This window comes from Lathamus discolor, chromosome 8 (assembly GCF_037157495.1).
Source record: "Lathamus discolor isolate bLatDis1 chromosome 8, bLatDis1.hap1, whole genome shotgun sequence".
Classification (NCBI taxonomy): Eukaryota; Metazoa; Chordata; class Aves; order Psittaciformes; family Psittacidae; genus Lathamus; species Lathamus discolor.
In genome coordinates this window covers 8873583-8896241 of record NC_088891.1, presented here as the reverse complement: position 1 = coordinate 8896241, position 22659 = coordinate 8873583, and the positions used below count along the sequence as shown (strand labels likewise).

At 57.5% G+C, this 22659-nt stretch overlaps 3 protein-coding genes across 5 annotated transcripts; 2 read left to right on the top strand and 1 right to left on the bottom strand.

The window, feature by feature from the left end:
• Positions 1–1722: 1722 nt before the first annotated feature.
• Positions 1723–8241, top strand: PLIN1 (perilipin 1). The gene is made up of 9 exons (XM_065688725.1): positions 1723–1865; positions 2545–2603; positions 3622–3820; positions 3946–4028; positions 4384–4636; positions 4782–4981; positions 5476–5628; positions 6181–6414; positions 7007–8241. Exons 2-9 carry the CDS (start codon positions 2559–2561, stop codon positions 7382–7384), a joined length of 1545 nt encoding a protein of 514 aa, XP_065544797.1. The 5' UTR covers positions 1723–1865; positions 2545–2558; the 3' UTR covers positions 7385–8241.
• LOC136018995 (ras-related and estrogen-regulated growth inhibitor-like protein) lies at positions 8204–11126 on the bottom strand. Its single transcript, XM_065688726.1, has 4 exons — positions 10911–11126; positions 10437–10490; positions 9939–10015; positions 8204–9582 (listed from the first exon to the last, which is right to left on the bottom strand). The coding sequence occupies exons 1-4, from the start codon at positions 11047–11049 to the stop codon at positions 9157–9159; spliced, it is 696 nt and encodes a 231-aa protein (XP_065544798.1). The 5' UTR covers positions 11050–11126; the 3' UTR covers positions 8204–9156.
• An 894-nt stretch (positions 11127–12020) lies between these two features.
• KIF7 (kinesin family member 7) lies at positions 12021–21863 on the top strand. 3 transcript variants are annotated; one of them, XM_065688433.1, is made up of 19 exons: positions 12021–12330; positions 13422–13622; positions 13853–14264; positions 14667–15198; positions 15599–15736; positions 15874–16101; positions 16358–16557; positions 16853–16959; positions 17244–17372; positions 17636–17838; positions 17953–18150; positions 18385–18510; positions 18980–19156; positions 19440–19655; positions 19932–20138; positions 20413–20611; positions 20693–20842; positions 21061–21440; positions 21538–21863. In XM_065688433.1, the coding sequence occupies exons 1-18, from the start codon at positions 12030–12032 to the stop codon at positions 21438–21440; spliced, it is 4104 nt and encodes a 1367-aa protein (XP_065544505.1). In that variant the 5' UTR covers positions 12021–12029; the 3' UTR covers positions 21538–21863. The 3 variants fall into 3 exon arrangements, with proteins under 3 accessions (XP_065544505.1, XP_065544506.1, XP_065544504.1); XM_065688434.1 differs by having other exon boundaries at positions 16355–16557; positions 21064–21440; XM_065688432.1 differs by having other exon boundaries at positions 16355–16557.
• The last annotated feature ends 796 nt before the right edge of the window (positions 21864–22659 follow it).

Below are 22659 nucleotides of genomic sequence, written 5' to 3'. Positions count from 1 at the left end.
AAGTGTAAAGATACCTTGCAAGTCTGTGGGGATCCGGCCATAGCGTATAAATGGGTATGGAGCAGACTGCAGAGACCAGGGTATAAAACAGCTTCCCTGCACCCAGCTGACGTGGTGAGCTCTCGCTCTGGCCTGCAGAAACACAACGTGTTCCGAGGTGGAGGTGGTGGTACCTTTGCACTGCAGAGCCGGGGCTGGCACAGCCTTTGCCCTGGAGGAAGTGGGGGGGGGGGGGGGGGGATGAGCAAAGGCGTTAGTAGGGCAAAGGCTGCTTCAATCCCGGCTCCAGCCAAGGCAGAGGGAAGGTTGACATGCCGCCTGCACTGTGAGCATGGCCAGCAGGGATGGAAAATGTCCCAGTGCCAAGAGAGCAAACGTTGGCTGCCCTTTGTCCCGCTGTCTGGAGAGCAGTGACTGCTGAGCTGGAGACAGCCCAGGACACCCACTCACCTCTGTGCCCAGCTTGGCAGAGCCCTGGGCTGGAGGCAAACTTGAGGCTCTTTGGGAGGAAAAGCGGTATTTTCCTCCCATGCATTGGAAATGTCCCACCTTCATGTACAAGGGAGCCATGGAGCTGTGTCGGATGCATGCCTCTGTGTCCTGCACAGGAGGTCTTCAAGGACTTGGCTCTGCTGCCTGGGCCTCCCTGATGCTGAGCAGCATGCCAAGGGTCTCCCTGCCTCACGGCGGCTGGTCCAGGACACAGAGCAGCCTTGTGTCAGCCTTGGGTCTTCTGCACTGACCCCCTTGGCAGGGAGCAGCAGCAGTGGGAGCATTACAGCAGGTCAGGGGGAGCGGTTGTTCCTCTCTTTGAAGCACATCTGGGGATCCATCTCCTGTTTTGGCCCCATCAGCACAGGGGAGATTTTGACTCCAGCAGAGGATCACTGTGAGGGTAAGGCATTAGGCACACAGCACATGCTGAACCAGCACAGACTGGAGCCCAAGCTCTGCTCAGGGGTGCACAGAGCCAAGGTAAGAGATGGCAGGCACAAACTGCAACAGAGGAAGTTCCATCTGGATATAAGGAAAAATGAGTATGGTTAGAACAGGAACTGGGCCCCAGAGAGATGGGGATCTTATCCTTGGACACTTCAAGACTGGACAAGACCTTGAGCAGCCTGGTCTAGCTTTGAACAAGAGCTGGATGAGGTGGCCTCCACTTCCAACCTGATTTTTTCCTCCATGTCTGTCTACTCCAAACACCTGGAGTTTTCCTAATGCAGTGTCTGACCTAGCACCCAGCTGAAAGCCTCCTCACCAAAACCCTCAATGAATTCCCTTCCTCGGACTTACCCATACCAGACTGGTCTATGCAGGATGTGTCCCCCATGTCCACCTTCTGCTCCTTGTGCTTAGTGAACTCTCCTGGGGAGAAACCGTATTCCTGGTCTGTGTTGCATTTCCCAACAGGGTAGGATCCTGGTCCACCACGGGGCATAACAGGGGCTACAGAAACACAGGAAGGGTTTAACCTCTGTGGAAACCCTGCCTGACTCTTCACCTTCTCCCTGCGTGCTCACCTGTTGCTTTTGAGGTGGTGAGGTCCAAGGGCAGCTTCTTCTCATCTTCTCTTGATGGAGCCACATTAAACCCTGGTGCATGCCAGCTGGGCCCCAGCGTTGCAGGGAAGACAACGAAGGGGATTTTCTGCCATCATTTGTTCCGAATCACAGTGATTTCATGGAGCTCTTTGGCCACTTTCCACCTCAATGCTCCAGCTCCCAAACCCCACGCAACCAGGAGGTGGGGCCTGGTGGTGGTAGTGGCTGGGGCACGGTGCATCACTCTCAGAGGACCAGGGTGAAGGGACGGTGCAGCCAGCACCTTCTGCTACTGCTCTGCTGGGGAAGGGCTGCCCCTCGGTGAGTAGTGTGTCCCACCGGGACAGCTTCAGTGGGATGGGGGGGTCAGCTGCTATCCCTAAACCTCCTGAATGTCATCTGCTGCTAAGGAAAGGGAATCCACGCCTGGGAGCTGGAGCTGTGCTTTGTACTGGCACCCACCGGCAGCATTGGAGATGGGTGTTTTGCAATGATTTTGCCCACTGAGTGGAGCTGGGGCTGCACAGGGATAAGCACTGGCATTGCGAGTGGCAGAGCTGCAGATGTACATCACATCACCACATCCCTGCCTGCAGCTCCTCTCTCTGCTCCCATCCTGCTGCCTTGCCCCTTCCCAGCCTGCATCTCCCAGCCTCCATGCACATGTGTTAGCATTCCAGTTGCTGCAAGCTTGCTTTACAGCAGTGACATATATCCTGCCTGTAGCTCCTCCACACTAGATGCCTCTCAACTAATACTTTGCATCTTTTGGGTGTTAAGACACACAAGCAGGGCAGGGCTGTGTGGAGACATTGGTTTTGCAGCTGAACTGGTAACAAGTCAAACATTAGGCAATGCCGCATCCATTGCACCCATGGGAGATGCCTCGGCCCAGCTCCCGGCCCTGCCATGCTTGGGGGGGTGCAGGAGTGACTGGGGGAAGCCCAAGCCCAGTTCTGCCCTCACAGCAGGGTCTGAGGCTCCCGGCTTTGCTTTGCAGGTGGGTGAGTCAGGATGACAGCCAAGAAGAACCAGACTCTGCAGAATGGAAGTGCCAAGGTGGGTGCGGGAAGAGAGGGGAGGGCAGAGGGTGCTGGGTAGCACGTACCAGCTTGGCCAGATGAATGCAAGTCACGTCTCGCGCTGTCCCATGTGCCCACCTCTTTATATAGACCTGCAGTAACATCGAGCATCAGCAAAGGGAAAGGATAAAACATTTCACTTGCTTGGAATTAAATAGCTCAGAATCAAGGAAGTTAACCCTTGGTGGTGCCTGGCAGCACTGCCTGTCCCTCATCTGTGTCCCCACTGTGGACCCCAAGCCTCCAGCAAAGCCAGCTGAGCTTCCTGCTCTGTCCTGTGCAACCAAGAGAGCTCTTGCCATGGGCCAGTGTTCACCCCGGTCCTCCCTTGGGGCTGCAGCATCTCCCTCCATTGTCTCATGTCACCAAGCGGGCACTGGGTGAGAGCAGGAGCAGAGGGTGGGAGCTGCAGGTTTATCCTGCTCACCCAGCTAAGAGGGACCGACCTCCAGCCATGCCCTGGCACTGGCAGCACACGGGGCATCCCCCATCACCCTTGCTAGCAGGATGCAGTGCCTGGCTTCCTCGGGGAGCTCTGGTGCCCTCTTCTCACATGAATGGCTCTGATGAACACCCTATAAACACACAAGCCCTCAAGAATAGACCTTTTCCTCTTCCATTCTCCTTTTGAGGTCCATTTACCTTACTTGTCAAGCGGTGATGAGGCAGACAGGACAGAGGTACCCCATAGGCACTGGCCTTTGCTGGCCCAAGGACAGGAGCAAGGGATGGGTCAGATGGAAGAAGAAGCAGAAAGCCAGAGGGAGCACGAGCTGCGGGGACACTGCCTGTGGCATCCCTGCTCCTTCAGCAGCAGCAGCCAGCCCGCTTGTTCATGGCTGTGCCGGGACCCTCGGTGTGGTTCAAGAAATGCCCTCCTCCTCCTCCAGCATCCTCTGTGGTCACTGCACCACAGCAGTGTCCCCGGTGCGTGGACGATGGGGTGCTCCTCAGGGCAGGGCTGTTGGTGACCGGTGCTTATCTACCATCGACAGGAGAACGTGCTGCAGAGGGTGCTGCAGCTGCCGGTGGTGAGCTCAACCTGCGAAAGCCTGCAGCGGACCTACGCCACCACCAAGGAGGCCCATCCGCTCATGGCCTCCGTGTGCCAGGTCTATGAGCGGGGTGTGCAGGGCGCCAGCGCCTTGGCCGTGTGGAGCATGGAGCCGGTGGTGCGCAGGCTGGAGCCCCAGTGTGAGTGCGGGGGGCACACGGCAGGGATGAACCCGCCGTGATGGGACTGCGCTGGCACTGGCGTGTGCCCGGCATGGCGCCGGTGCTTTCCTCACCAACACACCCCATGCTTTCGCCCAAGGCAGTTGCTGTGGCGAACAACCTGGCGTGCCGGGGCTTGGACCACCTGGAGGAGAAGATCCCTGCCCTCCACTACCCCGTTGACAAGGTAGGGCATAGGACAGCCTGGGACCCACCAGCCCTCTACTCAGCCCATGGCATGTCTGCTCTAGGCTTGTTTCTGAATGGCGATGGAGCAGGAAACAAGGCAGCACCTCCAAGCAAGGGCTCCTGCAGCACAGGGGATGCTCCAACCAGTTGGGGTACTCCCAAATATGCATCAACAGCATTTTATGTCCCATTCCTGCCCGCTACCTCCAGCCCTGACTGGAGAGAGCTGTTAATGCCCCTCTCAGAGCTATCCACTGGCATGGCCATGGCTGAGGTCCCTGTGGTCCCTCCAGCTGTCCCATGCCACCCCAGGCACACCTCAGTAGGGCTGTTGTCCATCTCTCCACCCACAGCTCGCATCTGAACTGAAGGGCACCATCTCCACCCCGCTCCAAAGCGCCAAAAGCACCATTGGTAACTCCATGGATAAGATCATGGAGCTGGCAGCAGAGGGGTACGAGGCCACCAAGAGCACGGTGGAGACAACAGCCAAGTACACGAGGAGGAACTCGGTGAGCCAGATGGCAGCCGCCGGGGTGGACACGGCCCTGGGAGGGCTGGAGAAGCTGATGGAGTACCTGCTGCCGGAGGAGGATGAAGAAGCAGGTAGACCTGATGCCCTAATCCGCCCTGAGAGTGTGGCAAGGGCTGGGTCCGTGTGGCAGGAGGAAGTCCCTGGGTTTTGTCATAGGGCTGCTTAGGAGCGTTTTCCACCAGGATGTAACCCCATCCAGTACTCTTCTGCCTTTAGATCAGAAGCCCAAAGATCCACATGAGTCAGCAGCAAAGGTGTCCCAGCAGCAGCCCAGCGCTCCCAGTGCTCCCAGCACCCTGGGCCGGATTGGCACCTTGGTTAGCACTGCCTCCCACCGTGCTTACCAGCAAACCACCCATGGCCTCCAGCGTGCCAAAGCCAAAGGGCAGGAGCTGGCCACGTGGATCCCCATCGTGGTGAGTGCCAGGCTCCTGCTCCCCCGTGCCCTCTTTTGGGCTGATTCTGGTTTCAGATGGGACATTTAAGCTGCTTGGAGCACATCCTAGAGCAGGGGGGTGGATGCTGCTGTTTCAGCAGGAGGAGCCGGGGCCGGCGGTTCCGGCAGTGCATTCACACACACTGTGCTGTGTTAGCAGGACAAGCTATTTTTAGCCAGCTCCCAGTGTACATTGTTGATTTATGGCCTTGCCATCGCATCCTTCCTAAAGCAGAAAGCCCCTGCAAGGACCCAGAGAGGCGCTTCTCCTCTCACACCGAGTGCTGCCATGGGATCCCCTTCCCTGGCCTGTGCCAATATCCCAGCGCTCCCTGTTGCCCTCAGGATCTCTTCCCATGTGCACCAGTGACCCTCCTGCTCCCTGAACACCCCAGGCCGCCCTGAAACTCTCAGGATGAGCAGGATGGGACCTACCAGCTCCCTCTGAGCAGTGGAGTTTTGCTCCTCTTCCAGGGCAGCCTGGCCAAGCCAAGTGTACCCGAGGCACCGCAGGTCCATAGCGATGGGCGCAGCACCACAACCGGCCGGCTGAGCCAGCGGCAAAGCAAGGTTCCAGAGCAGAAGCAGGAGAAGGCAGGGAAGAAAGACAACCACCACAGCAAGGAGGTATGGAGAAAGGGGGAGCAGTGAGGCAGGCGTGCTCCAAAGCATCCTCGCGCCCGTGGACCATGCCAGCAAGGGGGATGTTCCCACCATACCCTTGGGAGAAGGCCCTCATCCCTGCTGAACTGCAGCTTGGAGGAGGTGAAGGGAAGTTGGGACAGCCCCAGCAGCTTCCCCTTCGCTGAGTCCTCAAGGCTAAGGGCATCCCGGCTTGTATATTCAAGACTCCTTTGCTGCTGTAGGGTGTCAGCACCGAGCTCCCTGCTGCACTCGAGACTCCCCCTCCAACATCCCTACAGCAAGGGGTGGTGTGAGCCAGCGGGGCTGGGAACGGTCTCCAGCAGCAGCTCCGCTGGGACATGGGGACAGGAAGCAGCAGGCTGGGGTCACTGCCCTTCACCTCTGCCTGCAGCGGAAGCGCAGCCCGGGGCAGAGGGTCCCTGGGGGGGCGGGAGCGCCGGATACATGGGGTGACCCTGCTGCAGAGGGGATGGGAGCACAGGGACACCCCTGCGCGCCCGGAGGGGCCGGTGTCTGAGCTGGCTCCTCCCGCAGGCAGGGGATGAGCCCGGGCTGGTGGGCAGCGTGGCTCACAACCTGCAAACCGCCTGCGCCTCCGGCATCTCCAGCGTGAAGAAGGTCCCGGCGGTGGCCTGGGATGCAGCAGAGGGGTTGATCCTCTTCACCCCCCGCAGGCTGTCCAAGGCCATGGAGACGGTGGATGCTCTTGGGGGGACCCTCATCAGTGCCCCCAAGCATCTGCTGGGCACCCTGTACAGCTACGTGCCGGTGAGTCTGAACCATCCATCTCCAGCAAACCCCATCTTGTCCAACCTCTTCCTTCCCATGAGCACCCCAGAGCTCCAGGAGGTACCAGAGCAGGTTGCTGCCAGGACACCTCAGTCCCAGCCTCCTCCTGAGCATCCCCCAGGCTGTGACCGTGAGTCTCCCATAGAGCCAGCAGGTTGGCCTATGGTGGCACCTTCACATGGCTCATGCCCAAGCCAGGGTGCAACCACAGATTCCCGGGAAGTTCAGGCTAAGACTGTGTCCCCTTTCCTTTCCTCCTCCATCCCTGGCAGTGCTCAAAATCAGGTTGCACGGAGCCTTGGGGAGCATGGTCTAGTGTGAGGTGTCCCTGCCCATGGCAGGGGGTTGGAACTGGATGGTCCTTTCCAACCCAGATCGTTCTATGATTCCTCCACCCCACTGCTCCCCTTGGGACCATCTCTCCACCGCAGCTGCCTGCTCCCCTCCACTGCAGACCCCTCTGGGGGCAAACTGGCTTGTCCTGAGGCTCCCCGGTTCCAGAGGGCTGTGTAGCCCAGGCAGAGCAGGGCTGGCAGGCGCAGCCTCGCTGTGTGCTCACCCCATCTCTCAGCTCCGCAGGCAGTCAGCGAAGGAAGAGGATGCAGCCGGGAGCAGCAAGCCCAGCGCAGAGAAGGAGCAGAAGGAGGAGGAGGAGGAGGCCAAGCCTGCCACCCCCCCTGCTGAGGAGAAAGCCCAGCTGAGGGGGGACTGGCGGCTGTACCGCGGCCATCACCCCCTCTCATTCCTGGGGCTGGAGGACCCCCTGTTCCTGCGGCACAACTTCTACCGCAGCCCTGCCTTTGAGCCCGAGTGTCCCCTCCCGCGGAAATCCGCCTTCTCCCCCTACAGCAGGCGCGTGAGCGAGGGCTCCTACCGCTTCAGCCCCGAGCCCATGTACAGCCGGCCCTACTACACCGGCCTCTACAGTCCTGTCTTCAAGAAGGACTGAGCCATGGGGAGGATGAGCACATTCCAGCCCTGCGCTAACCCACCCTCCTCCCCAGCACGCTTTGCCGGCCCCTGCCAGCCTCCTGCACGCTCCCCTGCACTGGGATGGGAGCTCGAAGTGGTAGATGTGCCATGGAGTATATTGGGGCGAGGGTGGGGGAATAAAGGCAGCCAAAAGCCCTGTTGATGGAAGGAGAAGGGGGAGGTGGGATCAGAAAGGTGAAGGAGGTGCAAAAAGAGCGGTGAGAGCGTAAAAAAGGGACCAGTCAGGTCTCGCACTGCTCTACCCTCGGCTGGTGAAGCAGATGGTGTGGACTTCAGATGGTCTACGTGTTGAAACTGAAACAGAGCAAGAACAGCAAAGCCACCAAACATCACCATACAAACCTGGGTCCCATCCCTCCTCCCTCCATCACCCTTTGCAGGGCTCATCCCTTGGCCACAGATTGCTCCTCCATGAGGGACCCCATGGACCAGCAAGCCTCATGAGTCAGAAAGCCCTGTGCACCCACCCCCAGAAATGGTGGGGTCAGAAAGATCAGCGAGAACAAACGGAGCCCCTCTCTCCCACAGGACCGCCTGGCTTCCCACAACACATCATTGTATCCGCTGCAATAATAAACCTTCCCGACCTGCCGCTCGCCCGCTTTAATAGCATGAGCCACCAAACTGAGGGAGCAGAGTGGGGTGAGACACCCAACCCAGGGCCAAGGGAAACTCATCCTCACAGCAGCAGCGATGGCGGGTGCTCATGCCCAGCACACTACGTGTCTCTTCCCATGCTCCAAGTACAAATTCACAGCCTCAAGGAGCCGGAGGCTTCCTGCCAAAACCAATTTATTGCATCTCACAGCAGACACCAGTGTACTGCACACACAGACCCTGTCCCGACACGCTGCCTTCCCAGGGGAAGGGGCTCGGGGAGAGGCAGGGAAAAGCCTCCCAGCAGCAGAAGGGCTCGGCGATGAGCCCAGCGACCCCTTTCCCCACCTCCCTTCCTCCCCAGGGACAGGCAGACTTACAGATGGAGCAGCTTGGGAGGCACACGGTGCGACCCCGGTCCTGGGAACAAGCCACACGCCTGGCTTTTCCCAGGCACAGCCCGTACGGTGCTTGCACAGGGGAAATGGCTGCGAGCACTGAAAGGCTGTGGGAGAGAGGGCCATGAGCAGGATGGTTCTGAAGCAAGGCGGGTGGGATGGGGTCCCACTGAGGTCCTCTGGGGTCAGCCAGTGATGGGGACATCCCAACGCAGGGATGCACATGTGAGAACTGCCAGTGGCTCCCTGATGGAGAACCCCCACCTGGCCACCTCATGGGTGCTCCAGGGGTACCAGAGAGGTCCCTGACAAACATTAAACAGGAATAAGGATCCCAGAGTAGGAGCGGGGGGGACCAGGAGCCGGGCAGCCGGGCAGAAGCAGCATGCACTCCCTGCTCACTGACAGCTCCTGCTGAAGGAGCTGGGAATGATGCTGCCTGGAGTTGTGTCAAAATCACCTCATGGTTTCCAGTGTTGGAGGATGGAAGGACAAAGCAGGAGGTGCCTGAAAAGCCGGTACAGCAAAGGGTAGAGACTGCCCCATCACAGAGCCAACACTAAGGCACTACAGTTCTCAGCTGCACTGCTGTGTATGGCAGGTCATCCAGATCCTGGCATTAGGAGGACAGTAAGGAACCCATCATACTTATGCAAGCACACAGACCATCTCCATGGGCACCAAGGGAGGAGGCTTGGTCCAGCACAGAGAGAAGCAACATCCATGCCGTAGCTCAGAGGGAGTCTGTTCGCTTACGGGCAAACACAGCCGACATGGTCTTGACGATGCCACGGATCCCTGTACCCTTCTTCAGTGCCAGTTTGGTGTCAGGGATGCGCTCGGCCAGTCCATGGAAGACCATGAGGGCCCCGTGATAAGCCTCGGCTGCAGAGACCTCATAGAAACCACAGTCTAAGGAGAGGGCCAGGAGCCGGCCCTCCTCGCTGGACACCACCCGCTGGTGGTGCAGGTCCCGCTTGTTGCCCACGATGACGATGGGCACCTTCTCCTGGCTCTGCCCCTCCTTGGCCGCTTTGATGAACTGGATTTTGAGGGGCAGGATGTTGAAGCTGGCACGGTCACAGATGCTGTAGACCAGGACAAAGCTGTCTGCCCACTGGATTCGCTTCTCCTCCGAGGAGCCCTCCTCTGCCTGCTCCTGGGGAAAGAGGAAAGGAAGGGGGGTTTTCCAGCTGCAAAGCACTGCAGGCTGCAGGTGATAACACCATGGGGAATCTCACAGCAGCACTTTCACTTCGTTCCTGTGCTCAGTCTCGGCTGGTAATACTAGTGTATCAACTCTAAAGCCCTCAGCCAGAGGACCATGGGCTATGGTGATGATTGTTACCCTGCCAGCAACAATGCAGACTTGTGCTCTGCAGTTGCCTACAAACCTTCTGACACAGCAGCTTCGCTCAGTGCTAGCTCCCAGCCTGTGGTTCCTCGTAGGTAACTTTCAGTAGAGGGGTTTTGCCCCTGGGATGAAAATGGGTGACGGGAGCAGGGTCCTCTCACCTGGGAATTGGGGACGTCCCAGATGTGGAAGAGAATCTCTCGGCCATCCATGGTCAGGTTGTGGCTGTAGAGGAATTCTGCCAAAGAAAAGAGCAGTCATTTTCATGGACCCAGGAGAGGCTCCCTCAACCCAGGTCTTCTGGGGAAAGCCTGTCACGTCCACACCGGGAGACCGTGCTCCACAAGGACACGTCCCGGGGCTCTTTTTGTGCAGCAATAGCGCCAGGGAGCACGGTGGCCTTCACATCAGCCTGCCCCCAGCGCTCAGCCCCGGCACACTGGTGCCACCAGCTGCCAGCCAGCCCCTTCTGCACCCCAGAGGAGCAGTTGCGGAGCAAGGAGATGGGTCACTGAACAGAGACAACCATTGAGAACTCCTAGGGAGCAGGCAAAGGCAATGGAGAAAGGCAGGAGGGGATGGGAAACAATGAAATCCTGCGGGCAGAACCTCATCCCCATCCCTAACGGGAAACAGCCTGGCCATGCCCTGGCACTCACCCATGTCTCCGTACTCCCCGATAAAGCGCCGGGTCAGGAAGCGCACAGTCAGAGCTGCAGAGGGAAGGATAACAACCATCAGAATGACCCTAAACCTGAAGGATTTTCCTTTTCAAATCCAGAGCAGTCACGCACCGTTCCCCTGCAAACTCCCACTAGCAGGAACGACCCCTGGCTTTCCCCCAGCCACCAGCAGGTCTGTGAGCGGAGGCACAGCACAAACCAGAGCATCAGCAAACTGCAGCTCAGTGGAAAACACCTTCCCCACCGCTCACCCTACAAGGCTGTGCTCAGTTTCCCCCCTCAGATCACGGCTGTACCCAAAACACAACTGTACTCAGCCCCATCTCCCCAGCTTGTTCCACAGGGCTTCTCTCTGCAGCTTTGTTCTCCAGATGCTGCTGCAGTTTTAAGCCTTTCTTGGGGGGTCTCTCTGCCTGGACCCCCTGCTCCCAGATCACGGACACTTCTTACCTGATTTCCCCACGTTATCTGCTCCCATGATGAGGACGTTTGTTTCCATCTTCAGGGCAGTGGGGCCGGCCATCTCCATGAGGGCAGGGTGGTCGGGGGTGAAGCTGGTGCTCCGGCGCAGCGGGAGCCGCAGCCCCATGGCCGTGCCTCGCCAGCAATCCCAGCACCGTGTGCGACTCCTCTGTGCGCAGCCGAGGAGCCAGCGCGTCCCACAGCACCCAGGGGACCCGCGAGGGCCGTCCCCTCCCCACCGCCGCAGGGGCGGTGCAGCGGGAGCTGCGGGAGGCCGGATGGAAAAGTTCGCTATTGCTCAGATCATCCCCAGCGAGCGTCAGTGTCCTGCCAGCCCCCGGCACAGCAGGCGCATGGGAAGCACCGTCTGTCTGCGCCAGCTGCTCCGCAAACTGCATCCCAGGAGGCTGCCCACGCCTGAGCATCCAGCACACTGTCCCTCGGCAGCGGCACGCAGCCCATTGTCCCTTCCCCACTGTGATCCCACATGGGAATGGCTGTGAGGAGTGGTGGAGCATCCTGTGAGTTGAATGTTGTCTCGCAAGTGATGGAGCAGCTCACGAGTGGTGAAGTGTTTCCTCATGAGTGATGGGGAGCATCTCATGAGTGGTGGAGAGTAGTCTGACAAGTGACGGAGCATCTCACGAGTGATGGAGCACAAGTGAGCAGTGAGCATCTCATGAGCGATGGAGCCCCAGTGAGCAGTGAGCATCTCATGAGCGATGGAGCCCCAGTGAGCAGTGAGCACCTCACGAGCGATGGAGCCTCAGTGAGCACCCCACGAGCGATGGAGCCCCAGTGAGCACCCCACGAGCGATGGAGCCTCAGTGAGCAGTGAGCACCTCACGAGCGATGGAGCCCCAGTGAGCAGTGAGCACCTCACGAGCAATGGAGCACAAGTGAGCAGTGAGCACCCCACAAGCGATGGAGCCCCAGTGAGCACCCCACGAGCGAACCCGCACACGCGCCGGAGCACCCCGGGCTCCCCTCGCTGCTCACCCCGACCTCCGCCCCCGCCCCGTGCCCGCCCCGCCCCGCGCTGGCCGCTCCCCGTTGCGCCGCCGCCTGACGCCATCGCTGCGCGCCGGGCCCCGCGCCCCCCGGGCCATGGCTGCGGAGCGGGCGGCGGTGCGGGTGGCGGTGCGCGTGCGGCCGCTGCTGCCCCGCGAGGCGCTGCGGGGGCTCCGGCCCTGCCTGCGCGGGGACGCGGGCACCGGGGAGGTGGCGCTGGGCCGCCGCCGCTTCCGCTTCGCCGCCGTGCTGCCCGAGGCCGCGGGGCAGGCGGCCGTGTACCGCGCCTGCGTCCAGCCGCTGCTGCGCGCCTTCTTCCGCGGCTTCAACGCCACCGTCTTCGCCTACGGGCAGACCGGCTCCGGCAAGACCTACACCATCGGGGAGGCCAGCGTCGGTGAGTAACGCCCGGCCCGCGGCGCCGCTGCCCCACCGGCAACCCCCCCCCCGAGCCAGCCACCGCCTCGCTCCCTCCCAGCCCACCAGCCCCGCATCCCCACCCATCTCATCATCACCTTTGCGCTCCCCACCATCACTTCCACCATCACCACCCCAACCCGGCCTTCCCCCCTGCCCTCCCTCTTCGCCCTGCCAGCCCTCCAAGCCCATCCCCAGCCTTCCCACTTCCCCCACTGTTGTAACCACCTGTCCCATGGACAGCACCACCTTCGGGAGCACCGCGTGTAGGTTTTCTCCTCCACCACTGTAGGACATGTGAGAGGACCATGTCTCCGCTGGAGGTGGTGGTGATCTTCCCTGGGCACCGCTATCTTCAGCTGGGTTGAATCCATCAGCTTTGTCCCAGAATTAGCTGTAAGGAGAGGGAGGTTTGCAGGGGTTAATGCTATAGGTTGTTCATGGGAAGGGGCTGGAGGAAGAGGAAACCCTTCCCTCCTAGAAGTTGAATGGCATTATGATACCTTAGAGAGAATGTGCTGTAAGTCCTTCAGCCAGCTTTAGTTAACTGCACAGTTTGTAAACACTAAATTGTTTCCATACTTCCAGTCTACTGCCAGTTTCCCAGCTGCGGCTATACTGCACCAGATTTGGGGATTGCTGTTTTATCACATTTTGTTAGAGACAAAAGCAAAACCATTTAACTTTCAGAGTGCTGCAAGCACGAGTAGGCTGCAAGCACGAAATACCCCAACTTCTCCGAGCTGGGAAAGGTTGTGGAGTCAGGCTAGCTTCAAAGGACAGCATGCTGTAGGCATGGTGTTTGCTACCTGCTGAAACACTAATGGGACTTTTCCTTCTTGAGGAAGGACTGGAAACAAGCAGCATTGCTGGAATCCAGCACCGCAGTGGGATAGGATTTGCCCCAAGGTCCTGTGTCTTGGAAACACTCAGAGGGATGTTTAATCCAGGCTGTGGGATGGTTGTGAGGCTGCTCCTTTCCAAATAACAGATGCTGCAGGCAGGCTCCTGCCCGTGGCTCTGTCCCTGGCCACCATGGGCTCCCCATGACCATCTGCATCTCTATGCCAGCTTCCATCAATGAAGATGAGCAGGGCATCATCCCGCGAGCCATGGCTGAGACCTTCAGGCTCATCGACGAGAATGACCTCATTGACTACACCGTCCGAGTGTCCTACCTGGAAGTGTACAAGGAGGAGTTTCGGGACTTGCTGCAGGTGGATACAGCCAGCAAAGACATCCAGATCCGGGAGGATGACAAGGGGAACATCGGTATGTGTAGCTGTGCATGGGCTCACTTTTCAGGGCCGAGGCCAGGGTTGGGTTATCTGCCTGTAAAGGCAGATCCAAGTCTTCTCCCTCCATCCCTCTCCTTCAGCAGACTGCTGTGCTTAGTCCTGTTTGGTGTGGAAAGCTAGTCTGTGGTGACATGAGGCTGTGGGGAGGAGCTGTATCCTCAGGCAGCCCGTCCCTCCCAGCCACAACTCCCTTTGCTGTTGCAGTGCTCTGTGGAGTGAAGGAGTCAGAAGTGGAAGGGCTGGACGAGGTGCTGAGCCTGCTGGAGATGGGGAACACAGCCAAGCACACGGGAGCTACCCACATCAACAAGCAGTCGAGCCGCTCGCACACCATCTTCACAGTGACCATGGAGCAGCGGCGCGGGGCCGGCCGCATCCCCCTGCACCGCCACCCGCCCTCCGTCCCCGCCTCAGGACAGGTCCTGGTTTCCAAGTTTCACTTCGTGGACCTGGCGGGCTCAGAACGCATTGTGAAGACAGGAAACACAGGGGAGAGGCTGAAGGAGAGCATCCAGATCAACAGCGGCCTCCTGGCCCTGGGCAACGTCATCAGTGCCTTGGGAGACCCGCGGAGGAAGAGCAGCCACATCCCGTACAGGGACTCCAAAATCACCAGGTACAGCTGGGAGCGGGACCCCCATGTGTCACGGGTTGTTGTGCCAGCAGGAAGGAGGTGATATTTCTCCCTACCTTTCTTATGCCCAGCTCACCAGGCTTGGTTCACTGTCCCCAGGCTAGCTGGGAGGAGCTTGCAGTTTTCCTTTCTGCTCTCACACCAGGGCTCTCAGGTTGACTGCTCAGGGAGCTCCCAACCTCAGGAATTATTCAGCTGAAAACTTGCCACACTGCAAGTTATAATTATTATTAGGAACTGTGATTCTGCTCACTTTGCTGGTGCCAAACCAGACACAGAGCAAGAACATCGTTTTCCTTGGACTCAACCTCTGAAAAGGGTTGGAAACCTGGTTCCTGCATTATTGTGTCTTTCAGCTATATTAATCACTGTGCTCTTCTCCAGGATCCTGAAGGACTCCCTGGGGGGGAATGCCCAGACTGTGATGATAGCCTGTGTCAGCCCATCCTCCTCCGACTTCGACGAGAGCCTCAACACCCTGAATTACGCCAACCGGGCTCAAAACATCCAGAACAAGGCCGTGGTGAACTGCCACAAGGAGACGGAGCACGTGGAGGAGCTGCACCGGCAGATAAAGAGCTTGCAGAAGGCGCTGGAGCAGCGGCACCGCTCCGAGACTCGGATCATCAACCGCTCATCCACCGCCAAACGATGCGCGCCAGACCCCACGGCTCGGCTGCTGGCTGAGTGTGCCCATTACCGCACCTGCACCGATGCCGCGTACCGGCTGCTGATGGAGCTGCAGGAGGACAGTAACCTCACCGTGGAGCAGATCCTGCGGGTCAAGGAGTGGCTGTGCACGGTGGAGGGTGAGAGGAGCGAGCTGACCTCGGCCGGGCTGGATAGCGGCATCGAGAGCACCTCTGCAGAAGACCAGAGCCCCGAGGCACAAGGCTCAAAGGTGGCAAAAGCCCAGGTAATGGTTGGGATGTTGTAGCTCTGAGGTTGGGTTGTACCTGGTCTAGTGGAAGGTGTCCCTGCCTGTGGAACTAGATGAGCTCTGAGGTCCCTTCCAACCCAGGCTGTTCTGTGATTTTACAATCTGATGGCCACTGAAGGCAACAGCCTCAGCACAGCATGGTAGAAAGGTCAGGAGAAGGAGAGAAGCAACCTGGCCAAAAGGCCATAGAGAGGCAGAAAGATGTCCTCGCAGCAGGCAGGGAGAACATGGATTTAGCTGTGGTTGAGAGATCTATTTCACAGGAAGAATCTGGGTCTGCAGAGCTGCTGTGCCCTTGCAGAGTCCAGCATGGGAAAGGAAGGTAAGGACAAAGGTGGATGCTGATGTTGCCTCTCTTATATTTCATGGGGAGCAGGTGAACACAGAGAAGAGGTGCGAGTCCATCAAAGATGAGCAGGTGGCCAAGCTGCAGAGGCAAGTGGAGCGTCTGGAGGAGGAGAACCGTGACTTCCTGGCTGCACTGGAGGATGCCATGGAGCAGTACAAGCTGCAGGTATTCCTGGGCTCTGCTCTTGGCAGGGACCTGCCCCAGTCTTCCCCTTCCTTCTCAAGAGAGCACAGCCCAGCTTTTGGGTTTCTTTGCAGTGGGATCCATGTGTATGTAACTGAGTTTTTCTCATTGCTTCTTAGAGTGACAAGCTGCAGGAGCAGCAGGATAAGATCTCAGAGCTGCACATACACTTGGAGATGGCAATGCCAAACCTGTGCGTGCCAGGGCTGCTGGAAAACCTTCACCTGGTGACTGCCGGCCAGAGACCTCACACAGCCCCACTGGATGCTGCCCCCTCCCACAGCCTCAACGGGCTTCCCTCGGTGCCCTTTCCTGCTAAGCAGAGTGGAAAAGCCCATGGCAGGAAGGTGAGGGCACAAGTCTGTGCTGTTAAGGAACATCACAGCTTCAAAACTGAGGCTTTTACTTTGATTTTATGCGTGGGTCCCAGATTTGCTCAGTGTCTGAGCAACAGAAGGCAGGGTCTAGCAGCACACCAGCTATCCTGACAATATACTTACTCCATTGTATTGCTTCTCTTTGTGTGTAGCAGCAGTGCCCAGCTGAGAGCCGCATTTTCTAACACCGGCTCTCACACAGCATGTTTCCTCTCTGCCCCAGCAGCTCGACAGCAAACCCTCCTTGCAGGAGGGGGACCCAATGGCCTTGAACTCCAACCACGCACAGTGTCCAGCTGGCAATCCAGAGCTCAAAGATGTGGTGCTGAGGAGAGAGCTCGTCCAGGACCCAGAGAAACCATCAGAGCTGTCCTCGGGAGAGGAGGAGGAGCAGTGGGAACAGAAACGGTCCCTGTTGCAGCGCCGGTGAGTTGGGATTACCCTAGCACTGTGCAGTGCCCTGGCAGTCCTGAGACCTGCCTGTCCCACCTCTGCAGCACAGTTCTCATGCAGGATGTAGGCGCAAATGCTAAATGCTGCTTCTGGGGTCAGTGATTTTGCTGCTGACAGCTGCCTGGTCGCTGGGGAGCCAATTACCATCTTTCCCAACACCCACTACTGTTCCTGTCTCCTTCTGAAGCCTGTGGTTCATGAAGAGTCCTTACTGGGAACAGCTCCAGCAGTGCCCAGACCCAGCTGATAAATCCTCTGCTCCTTTTAGAAATGGGATCCAAAGCTGGAGCAAGAAAGAGATTTGCAAGCTGAGCGAGGAGCTGAGCGGAGGCAATGCTCATTCCATTCAGGAGGAGCAGCTGGAGCTGTCAAAAGGCAAGTGAAAGGTTGGACAGTCTCTTCCTCCGGCTGGGGGTGCATTGTTGAGTGCTGTTGATGTGAGCCCAGAGGACATGAATGCAGCGGATGACAGTAGCTGCTTTTGTTAAGGAGAAGCTTGAACTGCTGGGGTCTGGCAAGAGTTGCATGCGTTGGTGGAAGCTGCGGGTGACTTTGGCAATGCTGTGCCAGGTCCTGGCTACAGATCAGAGATGGGATTTGTCCTTCTATCACCTGGCTGCTAAGGCAGGACGTTCCTTACCCAGGCCTCTGTGTTGCAGAGGTCTGTAGGAGGCGGCTGCCAGGGAAGGACTCCGAATGGAGGCTGGTGCAAGCGCAGCAGAAGATCCGAGAGCTGGCCATCAACATCCGCATGAAGGAGGAGCTGATCACAGAGCTCATTAAGACAGGTGAGAGCTGCTGGTGGGAATGCACACCCATGATATCTGCTAGTCATGATGCTTGGTTCATATTCCCATCGTATATTGCTTATGCTCAGTTCCTTCACCTGTAGGCAGCAGAGCCCTCTTTCTCCATCCCTCTGTGGAGTAGTTAAGGGAAAGGGAACATTCATCTCAGTAGGCCAGTGGGGAGAGGAAAGGTCCATTCCTCAGCAGGATGCTGGCTGCAAGGGCAGGAGCCTGGAGGTCACAGCAGAGGGGATGTGTTGCAGGCAAGGATGCCCAGGCTCTGAACAGACAGTACTGCCAGAAGATTGGGGAGCTGGAGCAGGAAGCAGAGCAAGTGAGGGCAGAGCTGAGTGACAGCCAGAAGCAGCTCCAGGAGCTGGAGGACAAAGAACCCTGGGACCCGAGGGAGAAGCAGAAGCTGCAGGAGTACCGCACACGAGTGGCAGCTGCGCAGAGCAAGGCACGGGTGAGTGGGAAGGGATCTGTCCACCCGGGGAGGTGAGCAGGGGCAGTGCTGGGGGCATCCCTACAAAGGGCATGGGGGAGACAACAGCCCAAGGGCAGCTTCTGCCTCCACCAGGTTCTCGGCAAGAAGAAGCAGGCGACGGAGAGGCTGGTGTCGCTGTCGGCCCAGAGCGAGAAGCGAGTGCAGGAGCTGGAGAGGAACATCGAGCTGATGCGGCGGCAGCAGGGGCTGCTGCAGCGCCGGCTGCGGGAGGAGAGCGAGCAGAAGCGGCGCCTGGAGACGGAGGTGAATAAGCGGCAGCACCAAGTCAAGGTAGGAACAGGCAGGAGCAGCTCTGCCGCTGTGGTATTTGTGAGGATGGTGATGGGTGGGCTCTGCAGGCTGCTGGGCAGGCCGGGGTAGCTCTGATGGGGTCTGTGGCTGTCTTGGAGAGCATAGGCCCTTAAGAGTATCAAAAGAGCTAGTAGAGAATATAACCTGTCCCTCAGCCTGTAGGGCAAACAGGTTCTTCCCCGTCAGTGCTCACAGCTGCCCTTCCCAACATAGGAGCTGGAACTTAAGCACGAGCAGCACCAGAAGATCCTGCGCATCAAGACAGAGGAAATCGCGGCTTTCCAGAGGAAGCGGCGGAGCGGCAGCAATGGCTCCGTGATCAGCCTGGAGCAGCAGCAGGTACAGACACAGTGACCCGGCCTCCTCCTTCCTGTGCAAAAGGGCCTGTGGCACACTGCAGGCTGACAGGAGAGTCTGGAAGCAAGAAGCTCAGCTTGAGATGAGACATAGCCCATCCTGCCCTTGAGGAGGACAGTGTAATGTCACTTGTATCTAGTAGCAGAGGACTTGTCTTACCACCAGGACCTCTTCTAAATCTCAGCATTGGTAAAGAAAGTGCGAAGTCTTGTCTGTTTGCAGAAGGGTGGTAGGAGATGCAGCCCCAGTGACTCCTGGGGGATTTAGCTTAGCTCTGCCTCTTGGAGGAGCTGGAAAGATAAAACCAATGAAGTCTGGACTACAGGGATAGCAGAGATGGAATCAAGACTCTTGCTCTGATCTAGACCCCACTGCTCTGTAGTCCAGCAGTCCTTGGCATTGCTCCCGCTGTCTGCATTCACACGCATGCCCTTTGCTCTCCCTCCGTCAGAAAATTGAGGAACAGAAGAAGTGGCTGGACACAGAGATGGACAAAGTTCTCGAGCAGCGCCGGGCCCTGGATGAGCTGGAAGATGAGCTGAGGAAGCGGGAAGCTATTGTGGCCAAAAAGGAAGCCCTGCTGCAGGAGAAGAATGGCCTGGAGAGCAAACGACTGCGCTCCAGCCAGGTAGGACAAGAGTGTGACACCTCAACCCCTTGATTTCCAGCAGAGCTGGGAGGCTGGAAGCCCTGGGTGTCACTCTGGGTCTGGCAAGGGGCTTCAGGTCAGGATGAGGTGGTGGGAAGTGGGGAAGAAATCTGCCTCTACAGAAGAGGCCTCTGAGCTAGTTGGTTTGATAGCCTTTAGCTTATGTGTGCCTGTGGAGTCACTCGACCTATGGAGGGAGTAGAAAGGGGCTGAGGGCCTGACTTGCCTCCAGAGCAGATTCCTTGAGCATATTCTGCTGCAGGCCCTGACAGATGACATAGTGCGTGTGTCCAGCCGCCTGGAACACCTGGAAAAGGAGCTGACAGAGAAGAACGGGCAGCTGCGTCATGGCAGTGCCCACAACCAGCAGCAGATCCGACAGGAGATCAACAGCCTGCGCCAGGAGAAGGACCAGCTGCTCAAACAGAGGTTGGAGCTCGACAACAAGCTGCGCCACGGCACCCTGCTGTCCCAAGAGGTAACTCTGCTTGGGCTGTCATGCAGGAGCATGAGGTAGCAAGAGAAGGAAAGACCTGAGCATGGGGTCATTAGCAGATGCTCCTGCACATCCCCAGACTGTGCATATCCCAACTTCTTGCCAGCACTGTTGACATGACAAGTGAGATTAGGGCATGGTGAGGTTAGGGCTTCGAAGCAGATGATCTTAAGGTCCTTTCCAATCTTAATTATTCTATGATTCTATGAGACAGAGCAAACCCTTTGCTCACTAGTAACTGCAGCTCTGCCCTGGCAGGAAGAACGGATCTTGTTCCAGTTGGACGAGGCAATTGAGGCTCTGGATGCAGCCATTGAATACAAAAATGAGTCCATCACATGCAGGCAGCGAGTCCTGCGGGCCTCAGCCAGTCTGCTGTCCCAGTGTGAGATGAACCTCATGGCCAAGCTCAGCTATCTCTCCTCCTCCGAGACCCGAGCTCTGCTCTGCAAGTACTTTGACAAGGTAGGACGCAACTGCCCTCTTTTGCCTGTAAAGTCAGGCCACAAAGCCATAGCACTGTGATCCCCACATGGCCCACCCCCTGGGAGAGGGGCTGAACTACTCTTAGGAGTCATGGATCCCTGCGGTGGCCATGCATTTTTGTTCCCTCCTGGGGCAGCTGTGATATCCCAGAACTACTAACCTTCATTCCTGTACTAGATGAGGCTCAATGGGGCAGGAACCCTTCCCAGGCTCTAAAGGAGCTGAGGTGTCCCTTGCTGTTGGCCCTGGCCAGGTGGTGACACTGCGAGAGGACCAGCACAGGCAGCACATTGCCTTCTCGGAGCTGGAGATGCAGCTGGAGGAGCAGCAGCAGCTCGTGTACTGGCTGGAGGCGGCGGTGGAGCGGCAGCGCCTGGAGATGGACCGGCAGCTCACCCTGCAGCAGAAGGAGCACGAGCAGAACATGCAGTTACTGCTCCAGCAGAGCCGTGGTAACCACCCAGCTCCTGACACAGCAGTGACGCTGCTTCTGTCTTTCACAGGGCTTGCAATGACCTTGTTTTCCCTTGTAGAGCACATGGATGAAGGGCTGGCCAGCAGCAAGCTGCAGTATGAGGCAAGGATCCAGGTGCTGGAGAAAGAGCTGAGCCGTTATATGTGGGCAAACCAGGAGCTGAACCAGAGGCTGAACAGCATGAGTGTCCATCCTGGACAGACCAAAGGTGAGAGGAAAGCCAGGCTGGGGCTTTGCTGTTCCTACCAAGTTAAAATGAAGGGAGTTTAAATGGAGTTTAAATTCATTCCCCTGGCAGCAAGAGCTTGTAGCAGAATCAGGAGCAGTGCAGATTATTGCTGGCCTTGAGCAAGCACTCTGGAGGTACTTTGATGAGAAGAGTAGAGATGTGGATACTCCTCTCAGTGTACCCGTACTATCTCCCAGCAGGGATGGAGAGAAGCATTCATGGAGCTGGGGACAGAGCTCCCCCTGCACTCGGGACCTGTGAGGAATCCAGCCTCGGGGAACAGCCCATGCCTCTGGCTATCACTGAAGAAAGCCATCGGGTCAGGGATGAGAGCAGGGACCTTGTGCATGCGCCTTTGCCAGCGACATGGAGACGTTCCTCCCTGCCCAGCGACGGCCCTGGGGACCTTCGGCAAAGGGATGTGGAGCACTTGCCGAGAGCAGGGCAGCCCCATGAGGTGCACCCTCCCCGCAGCCTCCCTCCTGCCTCCAAGCCCCGGCGGGAGCTGCGCAGAGCCAGCCTGACTGCAGCGCCTCACCACCCAGCCATGATCGACGTGAGGAAAAACCCCCTCTAGGTACAGCCTTAACACTTACCTGGCTTGGGGCAAGGAGGAGGGGATGTGGCTGACTTGAGCTTCCAGCCACCCTGGCTACAGACCTGTTACATTTCAGAGGCCTGAGGAAGAGAAGAGGTGACTTGTTATCAGGAGGGAAGCATAGAAGGTGTGGGCCCATCAGCCTACCTTGCTGCCCATCCAAGACAGCACTGCCTGGACACCTCTCCTGCACCCTCAGCAGCTTAAACACTGGGAAGTGGGAGATGGACACCTTCCACTCTGGCCTCTAACACTAAAACATGTTTACAGCTTGGAAACCTCTGCGGCCTCAGAGATACTCTGCACTCCTGCAGAACTTGTACATACACTTTTGTAGCAAATTTGGGGTTTTTTTTTTTTTTTTACATTTTTACTGTAACTTTTCTAATAAAGCAGAGTGTTATGAAGCAGCCACTTGTCAGAGGGTCCTTAATGGTCCTAACTGGTCACTTACTCCAGGTATGTAGGAAAGGATTTTAAGGGAACTAGCTTGCTGTCCCTGTTTTCTTAAATACCAGCTTTGTAGATGCTCACAGCCAGAGCTGGTCAGCTCTCTATATCATGTTGCTGCAGCAAAAGCATCTCCAGGCAGCAGCAGCATTGTCTGAAGCATCAAGGATAAAAGTGTCTTTGGTTGTGTCTTAGTGCTGCAGCCTATAAGCTACTTCAAGCCATGTTGACTATTTTGAGGAAAAATTCCTGGCTGAATGTAAGGGAGATTAAATACAATCTTGCAACTTAATACTGACACCATCTACCTCAGGAAGGGGGACTTAAGTTTAACCCTTGCAGAGCAAGGAATGAAAGCCAAGGTTCCCACTTTAAGGGGGGAAACAGCAGCTTGGCTATCTGATCCCAAAACAGCCAGCTTCTTCCTTCAGCCCAAACCACAACCACTATTTGAGGAGTAGCACACACAAAGTTCAAAGCCAACATCACAAGTAGGACCCACCTGATCTTCCTCTTACATACTTGATCTTGCTTTGAGGGTGGACATTACTGAGGGCTCTGTGTGTTGCTGAGAGACTTTATTTCCTGCTGTTGAGAACAAAGATCTCCAGTAGGTAAAAGAAGAATCCATCCTACTTGTAAGTAGTAATCTTGGAGCTCTATACTTGTGTATCCATCCTCATCCCTGAAGCAAGTGCATCTCTCCCACAAGCAAAACAATCACTGGTAATCACACCATTCCTCCCCA